We start from the raw sequence: 18,170 nt of genomic DNA, 5'->3' as shown, positions 1-18,170 counted from the left end.
AACAATTGTAAAGTTGTCTCAAAAGCCAGAGGAATTTCCTTGAGATTAGATTCTCTTTGGAATCTGGCCAGCATTTCCCATTTTGCTATGGTCTGCAATGGATCAAAGTAAATTCAGCTCTATCTAGTTGAGCCAGGTCATGTAGACGAGTTTATTTTCATTATTTAGTTCAGCCTACCTACTGGACTTGCACTCTTTGATCCTCTTGCCTCCACCTCTCCTCTCAAGTGTTCACATGTAGGAATTCAATGGATAAACCATTATGGTGGGTGTTATTCTTTTTTTAAATTATAAGTCATTGTATATGCAATAGATTATCACTTCTAAAATTAGATTCTTTTAGGTGGCTGATTTCTCAAATTTAACCTACAAAGGTAGATCCTGAATATATGGTTTAACAATTAAGAGCTCTTGCAGAGGACTTCGGTTCAATGCACAGCCCCCCCATCGCAGATACCAATCCTCTGTAACTCCAGTCCCAGGGAATTCGATGTCCTCTTCTGGCCTCCACAGGCACACACGAAGACAAAGTGACAAAGTTAGTTTAGTAGACCAAAATCGATTTTTTAAAAAAAATACCGCTTAAAAAAAAATACTGCCTCTTCTTCCTCACCGCTTTCCCAGTCTCTTCTGCCCCCCCCCCCGGTTTCTTTCCTCTGCCCGTTTACCCTGCTCTTTCCTCAATAACTCTTTTTACCCTCTCTTGGTCTCCTTTCTAGTTAGGCTTTACCCACACTTACTCCCATTATGTCCATTACAGACTAGGAGGATCTGCACCTGAGTGAGAAATATGCAGTCTTTGTTTTTCCGAGTTTGGATCACATCGCTTACTATACTTTCTAGATCGAAGCTGCAGGCGCGATTTTTGGGAGCTTACAGAAGTCTACAGGAATAACTTGGGATGGTCAGAGAAGGACAAAGAACTGTCCACCTGAGTCAGGGAGTAAAGGCTTCCTGCACCGGAGCGGCGCCTCGCAAGCCCACCCCTGCTCGTCACGCCCACTCGGGGCGCGCCCGCACTGGATCAGCCAATCGTGTTCTTGCCGGGAAAAGGGGGCGGGGCAAGGATAACCCTCCCCTAACAGAGGTTCCCCGGTCTCGAGACAGGACTTCCGTCTGTTCTAGGGTTACTTCCGGCTCGGGGGAAGTAATCGCGGCGGACAGCGTCAGCGGAGAAGCAGAGGACGGCTGCTGTCCGCTCGCGGCGGCGATGGCGGGGGATGGCGAGAGCGACGCAGACGACGACTCGGCGGGGGCGGTGGGCGCGCCCCCTGCCATCGACTTCCCCGCGGAGGTCTCGGACCCCAAGTATGATGGTGAGACGGGGATGGCTCGCGCAGTCCCAGGGCTCGCTGTCCGCCTGGGTTCCCCCGCGCTAGTGGTCCCCGAGAGCCACCTGAGGCCCCAGGCCGCCTCGGTGTTCGAACTCGGGCCCAGACCTGGAGGGCACCGGGAGGCTGCGGACGGGCTGTCAAGGGTTAGATCAATATTTATTCCAAGAGCGTCTATGATCTAACCGCTTGTGGGCATTTATAGTCCTTGGCCTCCGTTCTGCGCCACTGTCCAGAGGCCGCATTTCACTTCCACGCCTTGACTTGTTTTTTTCGCCTCTGATTGTAATCTTTGTTCACTGCTAGTGGGAGACCTGCTTCGCGGATAACTAATGATTTCTCCTAGCGAGGCAGTGTGGGAACGCTTACATTTTCTTGAGGCTTTTAACACACGTAAATCAAATTATGTAAGCTAAGGTAAGCGGTGTTAAAAACATCCACGTAGGTCAAAGTTCTAGTATTCTACGAAGAGTGCAGAGGGTTGCTACCAGTTGCTTTGGCAGTGTTAAAAATGAAGTTGTGCTCTCGATAGTGGATACAGTGAGTAGTGTGCACACTTGCAGTTCAAACAGTTAGAAGGTGAGGAAGGTAAGGCTGGAGGATCAGGAGTTAAAGGCCAGCCTGAGCTTCATGTTGGGTTCCAGGCCACATTGCAGTACCTAAGACTGCGGCTCTAACAAAAAAGAATGATTGCAGCGGAGCAGGGACTGTTGCTCAGTGACAGAGGGGTGTTTTAGGACGAGTGAGATTCTGGGTTCATCTTCCAGCATTCGAGGAGGTTTTAACTGTATACTATCTCATAGAATAATTGCAAAGATTTACATATTCGGTTGAAGCTTGAAATAAGTATGTTGTAGTGGAGTTAAAGGTGTAAACCAAATGCAGGTTTCCCCATTTTCATTCTTAAATACTTCCTGTAATTGACCACAATGAGAAACGAAAACAGACCGTGCTGGTGACTCGGGTAGGCTTTATAGAGGACAGTTTGTAAGGTAACTTTTAAAATGGATATGCAGATTTTCCCACACACCAAGTGGTATTTATTGTAACTCAGCAAAGAAAGCATATGTCATGGGACAGGTCTCAGCCGTAAACATGCAAGTCTGTCTTTTCTGTGTCATGGTGATAAGGGCTTCTGCAAACCAGAGATTATTCTGGAAGGGAGTGATCTTGAACATGCTTTAAAACTTTTTTTTCCTTCTTCTGCTTACATATTGTCATTTCTTCTACAGAGGCTTAGAGTGCCCAGACACAGTTAATTTTTTAAAAATATATAAAGGTCTGTGGAACGTGCAGTATCACCTTGAATAGATGTAAGGCCAGTAGTTAAATGGCATTTCACAGGTAGTCTGGACGATTTGAAGAGGTCACACTGCTGGTTAATGGGAGAGTCAGAAAATTAAAAACCTCAATGTATCTTTGGCAGCTCATTGTAGGAATTCTAGAACCAACAACAGTCTTGGACCTAGTTACTTTAGGTGCTGTGTATGGGACAGAATGTGTTAATGAGATTGTTTTCCAAGTCGTTTTCTTTCAGGCGTCACCAGTTTTTCAAAAGTATTCTCTTGGATTAATCTTTCAAGCTGGTTTACCCGCGCGTGCGCGCGCGCACACATACACACACACACACACACACACACACACACACACACTTTTTTTTTTTAGACTGGGGATTGAATGTAGGGTCTTGAACAAGCCAGTCAAGTGCTCTGCCACTGACTTACCCTCCCAGCCAGCCCTCTGTCATTAAGTTGCCTATTGAATTCACTGCTGCCGGTCTGGTTTTGAACTTGCCATAGCCTCCCAAGAAGCTGGCCTTAAAGGACTGTACCACCAGGCTTGGCCCTTCTCTTACCGATGGGCTGTGTGGAGCATGTTTTCCTGAGATTGAATCTGATTATCTCTTTCTTGTATGTTTACCGACATCCTGCTGGCGAATGTCTGGAACTCTTTAATTCAGCTGCACCTGCATCTGACTTCCTGCTACTTTTGAGAACTTGGAGTCATTTTCTGTTTTAGTTGTTTGCTCTTCTCCTTGGGACTGAGACCAGGAAGTTGGAGCTTTTTTTTAAGTTGGAACTTTTTGGCCTCCCCCCCCCCCCACTAAGTCTGTTGTTTATTGGCCTTTTAAAAGTTATTTTTAACTGCGTATATGTATGTGAATCTGTGCGGGTATGTGCATGTGCGTGCAGGTGCCTGCAGAGGCCAGAGGCATGGACTCCTCCTGGAGCCGGACTGACAAGCAGTTCCGAGTCTCCTGATGTGGGTGCTGGGAACCAAATCCTGTTTTCTTTTTAACTGCCAAGTCATCGTACTAGCCTATATAGACCTTTTAAAAGTTGTTATTTTCTTAAATTATTTTATAGTATTTTACTAGCATTAGGGTTTCATGTATTCTAAGCTAGCCTCTAACTTGCTAGGCAGCCAAAGATAACCTTAAACTTTATGCGCCTCTTGCCTCGACCTCCCCATTGCTGGAATCACAGGTACATAAGTGTGATTGTGTCTAGTTTTATGTGCTGCTGGGGGCTGAACCCAGGGCTTTGTGTATGCTAGGCGAGCACTCTATCAACTAAGCCAGAACCTCAGCCATTTCTTAAGTTCTTTGTGTATGGTGTATGTATTTTGTTTGGTTTTGTTTTTTAGTTTTTCAAGACAGCGTTTCTCTTTGTGGATCTGGCAGTCCTGGAACTCACTCTGTAGATGAGGTTGGCCTCGAACTCACAGAGATTTGCCTGCCTCTGCCTCCCAAGTGCTAGATTAAAGACATACACCACCACTGGCCAGGCCTCTTAAGTTCTTAAAAATTGACTTGGTTATTTTTTTTTCATATTCAAAAGTAGAATTTTTATTTAGGCTGGTTGTGTAGCTCAAGCAGTAAGAGCATTTCATATCATGTTTGCAGCCCTAGAGCTAATCTAATTCCCATTCCCCCCAAAAAGACCTGAAAAATTAGACTTTCTCATTGCAGAAAAGAGGAAATAAGAAGTATAAAGAAACCTGAAGGTCAGTGGTGGCACTAACTAATCCAGCACTGGAGACAGAGACAGGAGGACTGCTCTAAGTTTGAGGCCACCCTGGTCCTCCAGCTTTCAGCGTCAACTCAAATTCATCTCCAGAAAAATCTTACGTCTTTTTGTTGTTGTTTAAGTATCTATATGTATGTGGTATGTGCGTTTGTGCGCATTCTTGTTCAATTGTGTGTGGGCTCAAGTGTCTTCCTCGTCACTTTTCACGCTTCACTGAAGTGTGTGCTCCTTCACTGAACCTGGAACTTGCAGACTTGGCTAGTCTAGCTAGCTGGGTTTCCTCAGGGGACCCCTGTGTCCTATTTGAGGCACTGGGATTGCAGGGGGTGTTGCTGAACCTGCTTGACTTAATGTGGGTGCTGGGGACCCACACTCCGGACCTGACGCTTACACAGTAGGCACATTATCCACTGAGCCATCTCCCCAGCCCCAGGAAACCTTTCCTAACCTGACTCACCGCAACTACGCTTTGACTCTGTTATCTCCCTTGGTTACTTCATTCTGTTGTCTTAATTAAAGCATGCTATTTGTCATTATAAGACACACTTACCAGTAATGTTTCCCTCTTCTTTTATTTTTAGAGTCTGATGTCCCAGCAGAACTCCAAGTGTTAAAAGAACCCCTCCAGCAGCCCACGTTCCCTTTCATAGTGGCAAACCAGCTACTGCTCGTCTCCTTGCTGGAACACTTGAGCCACGTTCATGAGCCAAACCCGCTTCATTCACAACAGGTGTTTAAATGTGAGTAAGACTACATGGGTGTTGTTAAGTAAAGCTTGTAAAAAATACTGCCTTTAGCTGTGTTTCTGAGAAGCAGCGGGTGCAAAATAAGTGTGAATGATTCCCCATTCCTTAAATTCATTTCAACTTTCCTTTGCGTAATTCCTTGTAAATATAAAATTGCATGTGATCCAATACATTAAAAAATGGTTTTGCAGCAATAATATAATATTCTTCTCATTCTTTAGCTTCAGGTGCTAATAATGTATCAGAGGCTGACCTTGAACTCCAACTCCCTCCACCTCCCAAGTACTGGAAGACCGACAGTGTGCTAGCACACCTAATTTATATGATTCAACTCAGGACTTCTTGTATACAGGCAGAGAATCCACCACCAACCCCAGACACTGCCTCAGTCCCTGACTGGAAGACTGGAGGAGTTCCATACCACGTTCTTGAAAATGTTGAATTTTGTTTTTCCTGTTTAAGATATTTGTATTTTAGAAACGTGAGCTCCAAAGTTTGCAGAATTATATGTTATGTTCCGGTTTTGTGTTATTGACCAAGACCAGCTTCTTTATCCTCAGCTGTAGATTCAAGTTCCTTTCCAAGTCCTAGATGTCCTCACTAAAGATAGATGTCTTTACGTGGTCTTCGAAAGTGGCTCGTTTGCCGGGCGGTGGTGGCGCACACCTTTAATCCTAGCACTCGGGAGACAGAGACAGGTGGATCTCTGAGTTTGAGGCCAGCCTGGTCTACAAGAGCTAGTTCAGGACAGACTCCAAAGCTACAAAGAAACCCTGTCTCGAAAAACCAGAAAAAAAAGTGGCATGTTTTAGTAGTTGAGGATATAATGTCATTTGAATAAAGAAATGGACATGAAGAATGAGTAAAATATTTGCTAACAAATCTTTCATGGTGTGCTTGATGATGATGTTTGTGTGTGAGTGTGGGTACATGTGTGTTACTGCTTTCATGTGGAGGTCAGGGTGGCTTTCAGCCGTTGGTTCTTCCTTCAACTGGGGATCAAGCTGAGTTTGACAGGTGTGCATGGGCAGAGCCCTCATGGCAGTATCTTCTATCTTGAATAAAGAGATCTCATACTGGAGCATGTAAGCAGCTTTGTGTGTGGAGGATGAAGCTTACAAAGGGGTGCTTTTAGCTCCAAAGTACTGCACTGCTGTGTTAGGTTCGTGGCTTTGAAAAGTTAGAATTTTACTATGAGAATCTTAACTTATAAAAAGCAGATCTGTGTAGCATGAATAATAAAAACCCAGAGACAGATATTGGGGTTCAACCTCAAGATCAGAGAAGCAAAGCAGCCAAGCCACTAGAGAGCTCTTACTGCCGTGAAATCATCGGGCTGAAAGAGAAGCCAGTTCCTGTCTCAGCTATCCTTACATACCTCTCTAGTGTTGGGATTAAAGGCGTGCACTACCACCGCCTGGCCTCTGGCTAACTGGAGTGACTGCTAGGATTAAAGGTGTGTGCAACCACTGCCTGGCTGACTAGTGTGGCTAGCTTTGCACTGACCTTCAGGCAAGCTTTATTTATTAAAAAACAAATTAAATATCACTACAAATTTGTGTGCACAGAATTTTTGTTGCTGTTTTTCTTCTCTACACAGGGATCTTACTCAGGGTATTGTGCATTCAAAGCTGGTGCGATACCACTTAACTACACCCCCAGCCTGATGTTAGTGTAGTTTTGAATGCCATCTATTGAGCCTTTTTAGATGACTGAAATTTGAAACATGTATATTTTAGCTAGGTGTGGTGGTACATACCTGTAATCCGAGCGTTTGGGAGGTAGAAGCGGGAAGGTTACGAGTTCAAGGGTTAAGGCTCTCCTTTATTACATAACACGTTTGAGGTAAGCCTGAGCTAAATGAGACACTTTCTCACTGGGCAGGGTGCTATTTAATTTTTTTCTTTAAAAAAGACCCTAATTTAATTTAGTAGTATGTTTGTTAGTTTGCAAAATTTTCCAAGAAAATGTTTTTTGATGAGAGTTGGTTCATTGCCATGAGGATCCTCTACAGTTACCTGTATTCCTTTTGGTTTGTTTTCTTCTGATGGTGCTGAACATCAAACCCAGGGCTTCATAATGGTTAGCTTTTACTACTGAGGTACATCCTCAACCCTATCTGTTTCTCTTTTTATCTCCTCTTCCTCTTCCTTACCCCTTTCTTCTTCTTCCCTCCCTCTTCTATCTTCTGTCTGCTGATTCTCTTTTCCCTCTCTCCTCCCTTTCTCCTCTCTTTCCTTCTGTCCCCTCTTCTTTTCTCTCGCCTTTCTCTCTGTCCCTTCCACCCTCTTCTTTCTTTCCTTTTAAAAATAAAATTATTTTTTATGTTTAGGGTTTTGCCTACATATGTGTCTGTGCGACATGTGGGTGCCTAGTGCCTGCCTGCAGAGGCCAGAAGATGGGCTGGAATCGAACCTAAGTCCTATGGAAAAGCAACCAGCACTCTTAACCACTGAGCCGGCTCTCTAGCCCTCTTTCTCCTCCTCCTCTTCTTTCTTTTTTTTCCTTCTCCTTCTCGTTCTCCCACCTCTACCAATTCCTTCTCCTCCTTTTTCTTTTTGGTTTGTCCAAACAGGGTCTTTCTTTGGCTACTGTCCTAGAACTTGCTCTGTAGACCAGGCTGGCCTTTAACTCACAGAGATCTGTCTGCTTCTGCCTCCCAAATGCTGGGGTTAAAGGCATATTTTGTTTTTTTTTAATAGTCTCATTGTGTATTTTTGGCTGGCCTGGAACTCACTGTGCAGATATGTAGACCAGGATGGCCTCATACCTCTTACTCACAGAGATCCACCTTCCTCTGCCTCTTGTTTGAAAGGGTCAAAGATGTTCGCCAGCACACCTTCCCTACCCTTTCTTCTTTGTGCCTCTCCCTGGCTTCTCTCCATTTTTCTTGTTTTCTCCCTCTTCCCCTGTTCCCTCTCCATCTTGACTTCTTTTTTTTCCCTCTCCCTCCTGTTCCATTTCCGGTGTGGTGTGAGCCACCATACTTGGTCCTGTCTGTATTTATGTACAAATTAAGGACATCTCTAGAGAAGCAACTTTTTCTGAGGCACCTGGTGCACAGTCTGTATATCTATCTGCGATGTCCCTTTGAAACAGGGTCTTGTTTAGCCCAGGCTAGCCTCAGACTTTCTGGGTGCTGATAGGTGACTGTGGACTGCAGATCCTCCTTTCTTACCAGCCTGCATGCTAGAGTCATGGGTTTGTCCACCTTGCCCTGCCTGCTGTCAATTTTTCTAATAAGAGCTTATCATATTTTTTATAGTACTCTGCCAGACTTTTATTAAGATGGGGCTGCTGTCTTCATTTACCTGCAGTGATGAGTTTAGCTCTCTGAGACTACACCACAACCGAGCCATCACTCATTTAATGAGGTCTGCCAAAGAGAGAGTCCGGCAGGTAAGCCCTCCCACGTGTGCTCTGTGTGACAAGTCAACTTGAGTCTTCCAAGAACCATATGTGGGGGCTGATGAGATGGCTCAGCTCTTAGGAACACTTGCACAGGACCCAGGTTTGGTTTTTAGCATCTCCATGGTGGTTCACCATTGGTAACTCTGTGGAGTGACCACCATGGGCACCAGGCACCAAATAAGGTAAGTGCATGTAGGCAAAAACACTCATATGCGTAAAATACATTAGAGAAGGAAGGAAGGAAAGAACACTGTGCTTTGTAGGGTGTGTGGCTCAGTGGCAGGGCATTTGCCTATTGTGCCTAGTGCTGTGTTGTATTTCCAGGGCTAAAAACAAAACAAAACAAAAAAGCAGTAGAGAAAGAGAACTATATGTGTGTATATATATATTTGGGGGTGGTTCAAGATAGGGTTTCTCTGTATAGTCTTGGCTGTCCTGGAACTCGCTCTGTAGACCAGCTGGCCTCAAATTCACAGAGATTCACCGCCTCTGCCTCCTGAGTGCTGGGATTAAAGGTGTGTGCCACCACTGCCCAGTTAGACCTGTATTTTTTTAAGCATTACTTAATTTTAATTGTATGAGTTGGTTCTTAAAAATAGAAACTTGGTCACGTTGACAGTATTAGTTCTTATTACCATTTTATGGGTGCTGGGGGAAAAAATGGAAGAAAATAGCCAAAACCCTATAACCTCATGACGCTTATGTTCTGATGCAGGGGGCAGTAACAATAAGCAAAATGAAAACAAATGTGGATGGCACATAGGTAGTGAAGGCGATCATGTGACTGCCAGGTACAACAGCCATGGCAGTCCTGCCTGGGAAAGTGGTCAAGCCCAGAGCTGAGAGACAGTCACCTGCAGGCGGGAGGAGGGGAATTTCAGACAGAGGTACATGTTAGCAAGAACTCTTGCTGGGTGTGTGCTGGGGGTAGTGTGCTGCTCAGTTCTACAAGGCTGCCTTGCATCTAGGTGGAGCAGGTAAAGGGAGGAGTGGAAGAGCATGGGGAGGGACTGTGGGGGTGTGGGATTGTTCCCTCCCCTCTCCTTCCTCACTGAATCCATTACAGGGGGCAACAGGCGGGGCAGTAGCAGCAGTACTATTGCCTGCTACTGTTTCCGTCTTTACTCTTTTTTTTGGACAGAATCTCACCCTGTAGCCCAGACAGTTTTAGAACTCTGTGTAGCCCATGCTGGCCTCAAATTCTCCACACTTCGCTTGAAGCCTCCTAAGTGATGGGATTACAAATATGAGTCATCACGGCCAGCTTGGAGTAGGATCTCGAGACCATTTGAATGGACACAGGAGTGGATACTGGAAACATTGCAGGATTTTAAGCAGAAGAACATTTTAACATGTTCACACCTGCTACTGTGATGGAAATAGATGGAGAGGCTCAAGGGCAGGGAGGCAGGTGCAAGGATATGGGCAAAAAGATGGGGGTGGCAGCAAATGGGGTGGTAGCTGTGGGGATGAGAATAGTCGATTTCTATATAGATTTTTGAAGCGATTCGGTTTTTACTCATGGAGCTCCTTACAAAAACGTTCTCAGCTCTGAAATATTTTTAACCATAAACTGTTAAGTAATACTAAAATGTTTTCAAGCTGTACATGTGGCTCAGTCCTGTAATCCCAGGACTCAGGCAGAGGCAAGAGGATTGCTGCAAGTTTGAGACTAGCTTGGTTTACATGGTGACTTCTAGACTAGCCACGACTACATCAATACCCTGTATCAGAAACAACAACAAAAGCAAGGAAAGGTTATTCTTATCCTGATGGCTCTCGTTTGAAATTCAAGCACCCAACAAGTTGTGGCGAGAAGATTCAGTCCAAGGCCAAGTTTTGCTATATAGTAAACCAGTTTCACAAAAAGCATAGTAAATAAGTAAAATGCTAGACCATGGTCTTGTTTTAGGTATGTGAGCATTTGGATTATTGTGATGTTGAATTTGATTCCTTGCTTGTCAGATGTTTCAAATGGTTCTTAGAGATCATTGTTTTGGTTTTAGGATCCTTGTGAAGATAAATCTTACATGAAGAAAATCAGGTATGTATCCAATACTTTTCCACAAACTAAACTAAATTAAAAGAAATCAAAATATTTTATAAATATTTCTTGCTGGGTGGTGCACACACCTTTAATCCCAGCACTCAAGAGGCCGAGGCTATCGCTGTGAGTCATTAGTGAGCTTTCTCTTTCTTGCTGAGAGGCAGGGTCTTCAGTAGCGACTCCTTCTGTCCTGTTTCTGCTGTGTCTAAAGCCTTGCTGCCGATTGCTGCTGGGATGCTGATTACTAAATGCAGTGAGCCCTCTTGCTATTTTTATTACACCCTTAATTCACCTAGCCATTTCCTTCCTAGGGGAAATTAGAAATGTCCTTTTAGCTGATTCTGTCTACCTTGCAGTTTACTGATCAATGAGTCCCAGCAGGTTGGCAAAACAGTGTGTATGGTTGATGGACACATCTTCACATTGATGCTCTGTTTGTACTTTCCTTTTAGATCCAGGGAGATAGCTTTTGAAGCACAGACCTCACGCTACTTAAACGAATTTGAAGAGCTTGCCATCTTAGGAAAAGGAGGATATGGAAGAGTGTACAAGGTTTGTTTTATTTTTATTTATTTATTTATTTATTTATTGCTGTTAGCTCATTTTAACCTATTATGCAGTAAGTTGTGTATTTTGAGAAGTTATTTTCATTTATTATGATTAGAAGTACACATAGATTCCTAAACCCATGTGTTATCATTTCCATTTATCATTTATCATTTGCAGGAAGTTAATAGGGGTCACTGAAAACCAACCCATCTGGAGCCATCCTCACCCCAGGAGATCTGTCCCAGCCCTTGTCTGTTCTCTGGGCACACTCTCCCCTGTCTTAGCTGAGGTTTCTGTGGCTGCAACGAAATACCATGGCCAAAGAGCAAGTTGGGGAGGGAAGGGTTTATTTATTTGGCTTACACTTCAGCATTGCTGTTCATCACTGAAGGAAGTCAGGGCTGATACAGAGGCCGTGGAGGGGAGCTGCTTACTGACTTGCTTCTCATGGCTTGCTCAGCCCACCTTGTAGAACTCAGAACCAGCAGCCCAAGGATGGCACCATCCACAACGGTCTGGGCCCTCCCCCATTGATCACTAAAAGAGAAAATACCTTACTACTGGATCTCATTGGGCATTTCCTCAGCTGATGCTCCTTCCTCTCCAATGACTCTAGCTTGTGTCAAGTTAACACACAAAACCACCCAATACATATAACAACATTAAAGAACAAACTTAATAAAAATATAGTTTAAGAATATTTTCAATTTAGTGTTTTCAACCCATAGGTTAAAGATTATTCAGCAGAATGATAAGGAATTGGCCTTACTCAAATTAGAAGTTGAAACTTGAAAACAATGTGCTGAGCCGGGTGGTGGTAGCACACACCTTTAATCTCAGCTCTTGAGAGGAAGAGGCAGGCAGATCTCTGTGAGTTCGAGGCCAGCCTGGTCCATAGAGCGAGTTCCAGGACAGTCAGAGCTAAAAAAAACCAAAACCAAAAAGAAGCCGTGCTGCCGCAGATACACCGCAGTTGGTAGCGCTCTTGCCTGGCATGCTCAAATCCCTGGGCCTGACCACCAGCACCACACAAATCCACAGTGTTGTATGCCAGGACACACAACAGGAGGATCAGAAGTTCAGAGTCATCCTTGGCTACATATGAGCTTGAGGCCAGCCTGGGCCACCTGAGACCGGGCTCAGAAAGAATGAAAAAGTTTGCGTTACTGAAAACATGCTGCTCTTCCATCTGGGACTGTGCGTACAGCTGTGCTAGCCTTCCACATCTTAGGCCGCAGCCTGGGCTTGGACAGTTTAGTTTGCCAAGGTCCTGCTCCAGAAGACTAGGGCTGATTCCCCCTTGTGGGAAGAATGGCTTAAGCCTTATTTGATCTTTGGCGGTTTGGGTTATCAAAGTTCACATGATGTAAATTCCTTTATTCGCTTGGATTTGTGATGGAATTTAATACTTTTTCTTTCTTCTGGCTCTTTAGGTCCGGAACAAACTAGATGGTCAGCATTATGCAATTAAGAAAATCCTAATTAACAGTGCAACGAAAACAGACTGTATGAAGGTGCGATTTTGGACAAGTGTGTGCAGGTTCACACACAGTTTGTGTGTGAGGGTGCCAGTGCCATGTGTGCTTGTGAGTGATGGTCCTTAGGCAATTTCCAGTCAAGGTCTCCCACTATACTGCAGCTGCTCACTAAGTGAGCAGGATTGGTGGGCCAGTGAACCCAGGGATCCTCATCTCAACCTCCTCAGGGTTGGGATTACAGGCATGGGACGTGCCCAGTTCTTTTTTATTATTATTATTATTTATGTAAATTCTGACCATCAAACTCAAGTCTTCCTCCTCGGCATATTGAGCACTTTACTGGCCAAGCTATCTCCTTAACCCTGAAAGTGGAGTTTCAGAAAATGATTTGAGCTGGCCCAGGCATGGTGGTGCTAAGCAGAGGTAGGAGGATCGGTTCAAAGTCTGCCTGTGTTATGAAACAAGTTGCAGGCTATATTGGATGTCTCAGATCCAATCATAAAACCCATCAAAAAATAATATGATTTGAGCTGGACTTGCTACATGAACCAGAAGTCTAAACTCAACCGGGAAGGTGAGATGGGATGATCACTGAGACTAGCCAGGGCTATATAATAAAACCTCATTGTTAAAAAAAAAAAAATATGGGGGAGGATGCCTAGCAAGTTGGGAATGTAATCCCACTTCTCAGGGTGAAGCTGGAGAATGGAAAATTCCAGGTCTACCAGGGCTTCAGAGTGAATTCATGTCTAGGTACCTTAGTGTAAGACCTTTTCTCAAAAAGTAGTGGGGAGGCTGGGGATAGAGCGCGGAACAGGAGTGCTTGCCTCCGTGTAAAAGGCTCTCGTTCTGCTATAGTGAGAGAGGGCAGCCCAGGAGGGAGTTAGGAGGGACACAATAGTTGTGTGATTTGTTTTGAAAGAGTTAGATCTGCATTTATACATATTTATTTGCTATAGTAGGTTTTATCAGTAAACATGAAAACTAAATTTTTATTTGATGTAATTTTAAAAGTTTTATATTTTTCTATTTTATTTCATGTGTTTGTTTTATTTTTGAGATTATGTCTCACTACGTAGACCAGGCTCGCCTCAAACTCAGCCTGCCTCTGTCTCCCAAATGCTAAGAATAATTCATGTGACAGACTGTGTACATGACTGTACATGAATGTGTGCCCACAGTGCTTGTGTGGGGTCAGAGAACAACTCATGGGAGTTGGTTCTCTTCCTTCTACCATGTGGATCCCAGGCACCGGATCCAGGTTATCAGGCTTGGCAGCACAGTGCCTTTGTCTTCTGAGCTGTTTCACTGGTGAAAAATTAATTTTCTAAGTACTTGGTTACCATACTGTGCAGCTTTTTCCTTGAAAGAATAGGTCTCGTACAGGACCATCTCTTAGAGACATGCTGTGTGGTCCTGGATAAATTTCCTTCTCTTCCACCTCACGGTGTCTGTTTAAATAACAGTGACAACCCCATCATGGCACAGCTGTCACCCAGTGCTCAGAATACTGAGCAGGAGGAGCCGCCAGGCTGGCGGCATTGTGAGTCACTATCAAAACAAACATAGAAGCAAACAAAACCACTTCCCAGAGGCTGGGGTGAAGTTCAGTGGAGAGAAGTTTCGTAGCATGCTCAAGGCTCTTAGATTCTCAGCAGCATTTTAGAAAAGGAAAAAAGATGAAGATAAGACAATCGGAGGAAGACTGGTGGTCTTGCTTGGTTGCAGTGGGGAGGGATGCAGGAATCAAATGAAGTATCAGGACATGACGTAGATGTGGAGTTGCTGGAACAATTGCTGTTTGGCTGGGCATGATGGTGCCTGCCTTTAAGAGGCAGGATTCAGCCCATGAGAAGCAGAGGCAAGACTATCTCTGTGAATTTGAAGCCAGCCTGAGTTACACAGTGAGGTCCAGGACAGCCAGCACTGTATAGAGAGATCCTGTCTCAAAAATAACAAAAAATTACTGTTTGTCTTACACAGGATTGTTCCTATTATTTCTATGTAGTTCATTTTCTTTTCTAGAAGAGTTACTATTTTTCTTCCAGGGCGAGTTGTATTGGGTAACCAGTAGCCAATAAAAAGCAATTCTAGCCGGGCGGTGGTGGCGCACGCCTTTAATCCCAGCACTCGGGAGGCAGAGGCAGGCGGATCTCTGTGAGTTCGAGGCCAGCCTGGTCTACAAGAGCTAGTTCCAGGACAGGAACCAAAAGCTACAGAGAAACCCTGTCTCGAAAAATCAAAAAAAAAAAAAAAAGCAATTCTAATTTTGTTTAGGTGCTCCGAGAAGTAAAGGTTCTGGCAGGTCTCCAGCACCCCAACATTGTTGGCTATCACACTGCGTGGATAGAGCACGTTCATGTGGTTCAGCCACAAGGTAAGTTGCTTTTGATTTCATTTATGTATTTTTTTTTTCTTGGAGAGGGGTTGTTTTTTGAGACAGGGTTTCTCTGTATAGCCCTAGCTGTTTTAGAACTCCCTATGTAGAACAGACTGGTCTTGAACTCACAGAGGTCTACCTGCCTCTGCTTCCTGAGTGCTGGGACTAAAAAGATTGTGCCACTATACCCAGCTTTTTAAAAAAGACTCGTTTTTGTTGTTGTTGTTGTTTTGTTTTATTTTAGATGGGATTTCTCTATCTAAATGTCCTGGATGTCCTGGAACTCACTTTGTAGACCAGGCTGGCCTCAAACTTACAGAAATCCACCTGCCTCTGCCTCCCAAGTGCTGAGATTAAAGGCGTATGCCACCACTGCCTGGCTAACAAAGACTTTCTAAGTTTTACTTTACTTTTTTGAGACAGAATCAGTGTAGCCCTGGCTAACCTTGAACTCATGGAGACCTACCTGCCTCTACCGCCCAAGTGTGGGGGTTAAAGACAGTGCCACCACATCTACTGCCTAGCTTATTTACTTTTAATTGTGTGTATAAGTATGTTTCTTTGTGGGGGAATGTACACACATGCTTATTGGTGCCCTTAGAGTCCAGAAGAGGGTATTGGATCCCTAGATCTGGAATTAGGAAGTTGTCAGCTACCTGACGTGGGTGCAGGGAACAGAAGTTCGGTTGTCCTTTGCAAAAGCAATATATACTCTTAACTGTTGAGCTGTCTCTGCAGCCCCTGGGTTGGTTTTTTGAGAGAGGATTTTACTATGTAGTCCTAAGTAGCCTGGTATTCTCTCCATGCTGGTCTCTAACTTCCTGTAGTTTTTCTGCCTATGCTCCTAGAGTGCTAGGGTTGCTAGCATGCCAGCATGCTTGGCTAAGGGAAGTAATGTTTGTCGATCATCCCTAGGCTAAAACTTGAAAATCCAAAAAGTTCCCAAATCTGAAACTTTTAGAACCTCATAAAAGTTTTGATGAAAGTTTCTGTCCCACCAGGTCCCACAGCCATTCAGTCCTAAGTAAACACACAGAGGCTTATATTAATTATAAACTGTTTGGCCTATTGCTTAGGCTTATTACTTATTGGCTGTTACTACTTAAATTAACCCACAACTTTGATCTATATTTAGCCATGTGGCTTGGTAACTTTTCTTAGTGAGGCACTCTCATCTTGCTTCCTCTGCATCTGGCTTGCAACTGCATCTCTGCCTTTTCTCTTCTCAGAGAAGACCTAGTCTGGTCACCTGCCTGTACTTCCTGCCTGGCTACTGGCCAGTCAGCATTTTATTAAACCAATATGAGTGACAAATCTTTACAGTGTACAAGAACATTATCCCACAGCATAAAAGCACACTTTTTTTTTTTTTAAGTTTTAGGATGGGAAAGCCCTCTGGTATTCTGTACATACATTCTACAAAATCTGAAGAGCTTTGGTCTCTACCTACTACTATGTGTACTCAATCTGTGCATGAATATCTAGTGAGCTTCTGTTCTTGAGCCAAATCTGCCCTGTCCTTGCATACACAGGTGGAGAATGGTTTTGTTTTTATTTACTTTAAATTTTTTTTGAGACAAGGTCTATACTGTTAACAAGCCCAAATTAGTCTCAAAATTAATTAGCTCAAGTTGGCCTTTAAATCAAGATCTTATCTCAGTCTCCTGAGGACTGAGATTACAAGCATATGCTTGTACACACACAGCATTAATTTCTTCTTAGTTTTGGTTTTGCTTTTTTGTCAGTGCTGAGGATTAAAGATGCTAGGCAAACAGTCTCCTATTGAGCTGTGTCCCCAGCCCCAGGTTTTTTACTTTTAAATCATCAGAAGGAGGGGCTTGGAGATGGTTCAGTTGGTAAAAATGCCTGCCATGTCAGCAAAAGGACCTGAGTTTGGATCCCTAGAAATCATGCAAACACACTGCAGTGTGCATCCCCTGTCCTAGCACTGGGGATCCCTGGAGACCGTAGGCCGGCCAGCCTCTCCAAGTTGATGAGGTCCAGATTCAATGAGAGACTTTGAATCAAAAAAGAAGGTAACGAATGAAAGACAATAAATAAGACGTTGATCTCTGTTCTCCATAGGCAAGTATAGCACACATGCACACTAACACCCACATGCACAGGTGCATACACTCACATAAAGCCACGTATCACCATACAGACACAACACACGAATGCAAGGAGCTGGCAGAAGAATATTTTATGGAAAAAAGTATGAAATTCAAATTATAGTTTAATCAAATTTATTAGAACATGAACTTATTTTAAAGATTTATTTTGTGTGTATGTATGTGTTTGAGTATATGTATGTTTATCATGTGTATGCAGTGCCCATGGAAGCCCAAAGAGGACTTCAGATGTCCTGAAACTGGATGGAGTGACCAGTTTGTAAGCTGCCTGATGTGGGCACTGGGAACTGAATTCAAGTCCTCAGTGGGAGCAGCAAGTGCCCTTCATTGCTGAGCCATCGCTCTGGCCCCAGCTTACTCACCTCTTGCCTGGAGTTGCTTTTCACCACAGCAGAACTACGTCTGAGTCCATGAGTCCTTCAACCTACTGTTTACTCTCAGATCTCTAGAACCGTGGTGATCTCAGTTACTGGGACTGTCTCTGCCTTACTGCGGTTTCTCCATCTCTTAGACTCACTCTGCTCCTTTTGACTTGCAGCTTCATGGGTGCTGTCTGTCTGTTTTAGCTCTGAATTTGACTGTACATCGAACATCATGGCTGCTTACAGATGTGTACAGCTGTTTGTGTTTATTTCTGTTTGGCAGGCAGAGCTCCCATTCAGCTGCCCTCTCTTGAAGTGCTAGCGGAGCACGAAGGAGACAGGTATGTGGATTGATGTTACTTGTGCACATAAACCATTGTTTTCTGTCACCTGCAATGACTTGCTTTTGTCACTGCTACTAGGAACTTGGGAGGAGTGTTGACTTACTTTCTGCTTATTTTCTCTTTGCTTTCTTTTTTTTGGTGGGGGGGAGGGTGGGAAGGTTGTTTTGTTTTGTTTTTGTTTTTCGAGACAGGGTTTCTCTGTAGCTTTGGAGCCTGTCCTGGAACTAGCTCCCGTAGACCAGGCTGGCCTTGAACTCACAGATACCCACCTCCCTCTGCCTCCGAAGTGCTGGAATTAAAGGCCTGCACTGCCACCACCTGGTTTTCTTTTCTTTTTTTTATTCTTTTGTAATTGTGTTTA

General features: G+C 44.1%; 1 protein-coding gene across 2 annotated transcripts in view; it reads left to right on the top strand.

The window, feature by feature from the left end:
* The first annotated feature begins 1,116 nt into the window (after window positions 1-1,116).
* The window catches only part of Eif2ak1 (eukaryotic translation initiation factor 2 alpha kinase 1), a 37,318-nt gene continuing 20,264 nt past the window's right edge, over window positions 1,117-18,170 (top strand). Inside the window, exons 1-8 of one of the 2 annotated variants that reach the window (XM_075973582.1) lie at window positions 1,117-1,308; window positions 4,942-5,100; window positions 8,372-8,505; window positions 10,524-10,561; window positions 11,017-11,116; window positions 12,547-12,627; window positions 14,869-14,968; window positions 17,749-17,806. In XM_075973582.1, the coding sequence (XP_075829697.1) occupies window positions 1,221-1,308; window positions 4,942-5,100; window positions 8,372-8,505; window positions 10,524-10,561; window positions 11,017-11,116; window positions 12,547-12,627; window positions 14,869-14,968; window positions 17,749-17,806 (758 nt within the window). In that variant the 5' untranslated portion in view covers window positions 1,117-1,220. Of the gene's footprint in view, window positions 1,317-4,941; window positions 5,101-8,371; window positions 8,506-10,523; window positions 10,562-11,016; window positions 11,117-12,546; window positions 12,628-14,868; window positions 14,969-17,748; window positions 17,807-18,170 lie in introns of both variants that reach the window. The other variant, XM_075973576.1, reaches the window with a different exon arrangement.

This window comes from Microtus pennsylvanicus, chromosome 1 (genome assembly GCF_037038515.1).
Source record: "Microtus pennsylvanicus isolate mMicPen1 chromosome 1, mMicPen1.hap1, whole genome shotgun sequence".
NCBI lineage: Eukaryota > Metazoa > Chordata > Mammalia > Rodentia > Cricetidae > Microtus > Microtus pennsylvanicus.
This window is presented reverse-complemented; position numbering and strand designations above follow the sequence as displayed.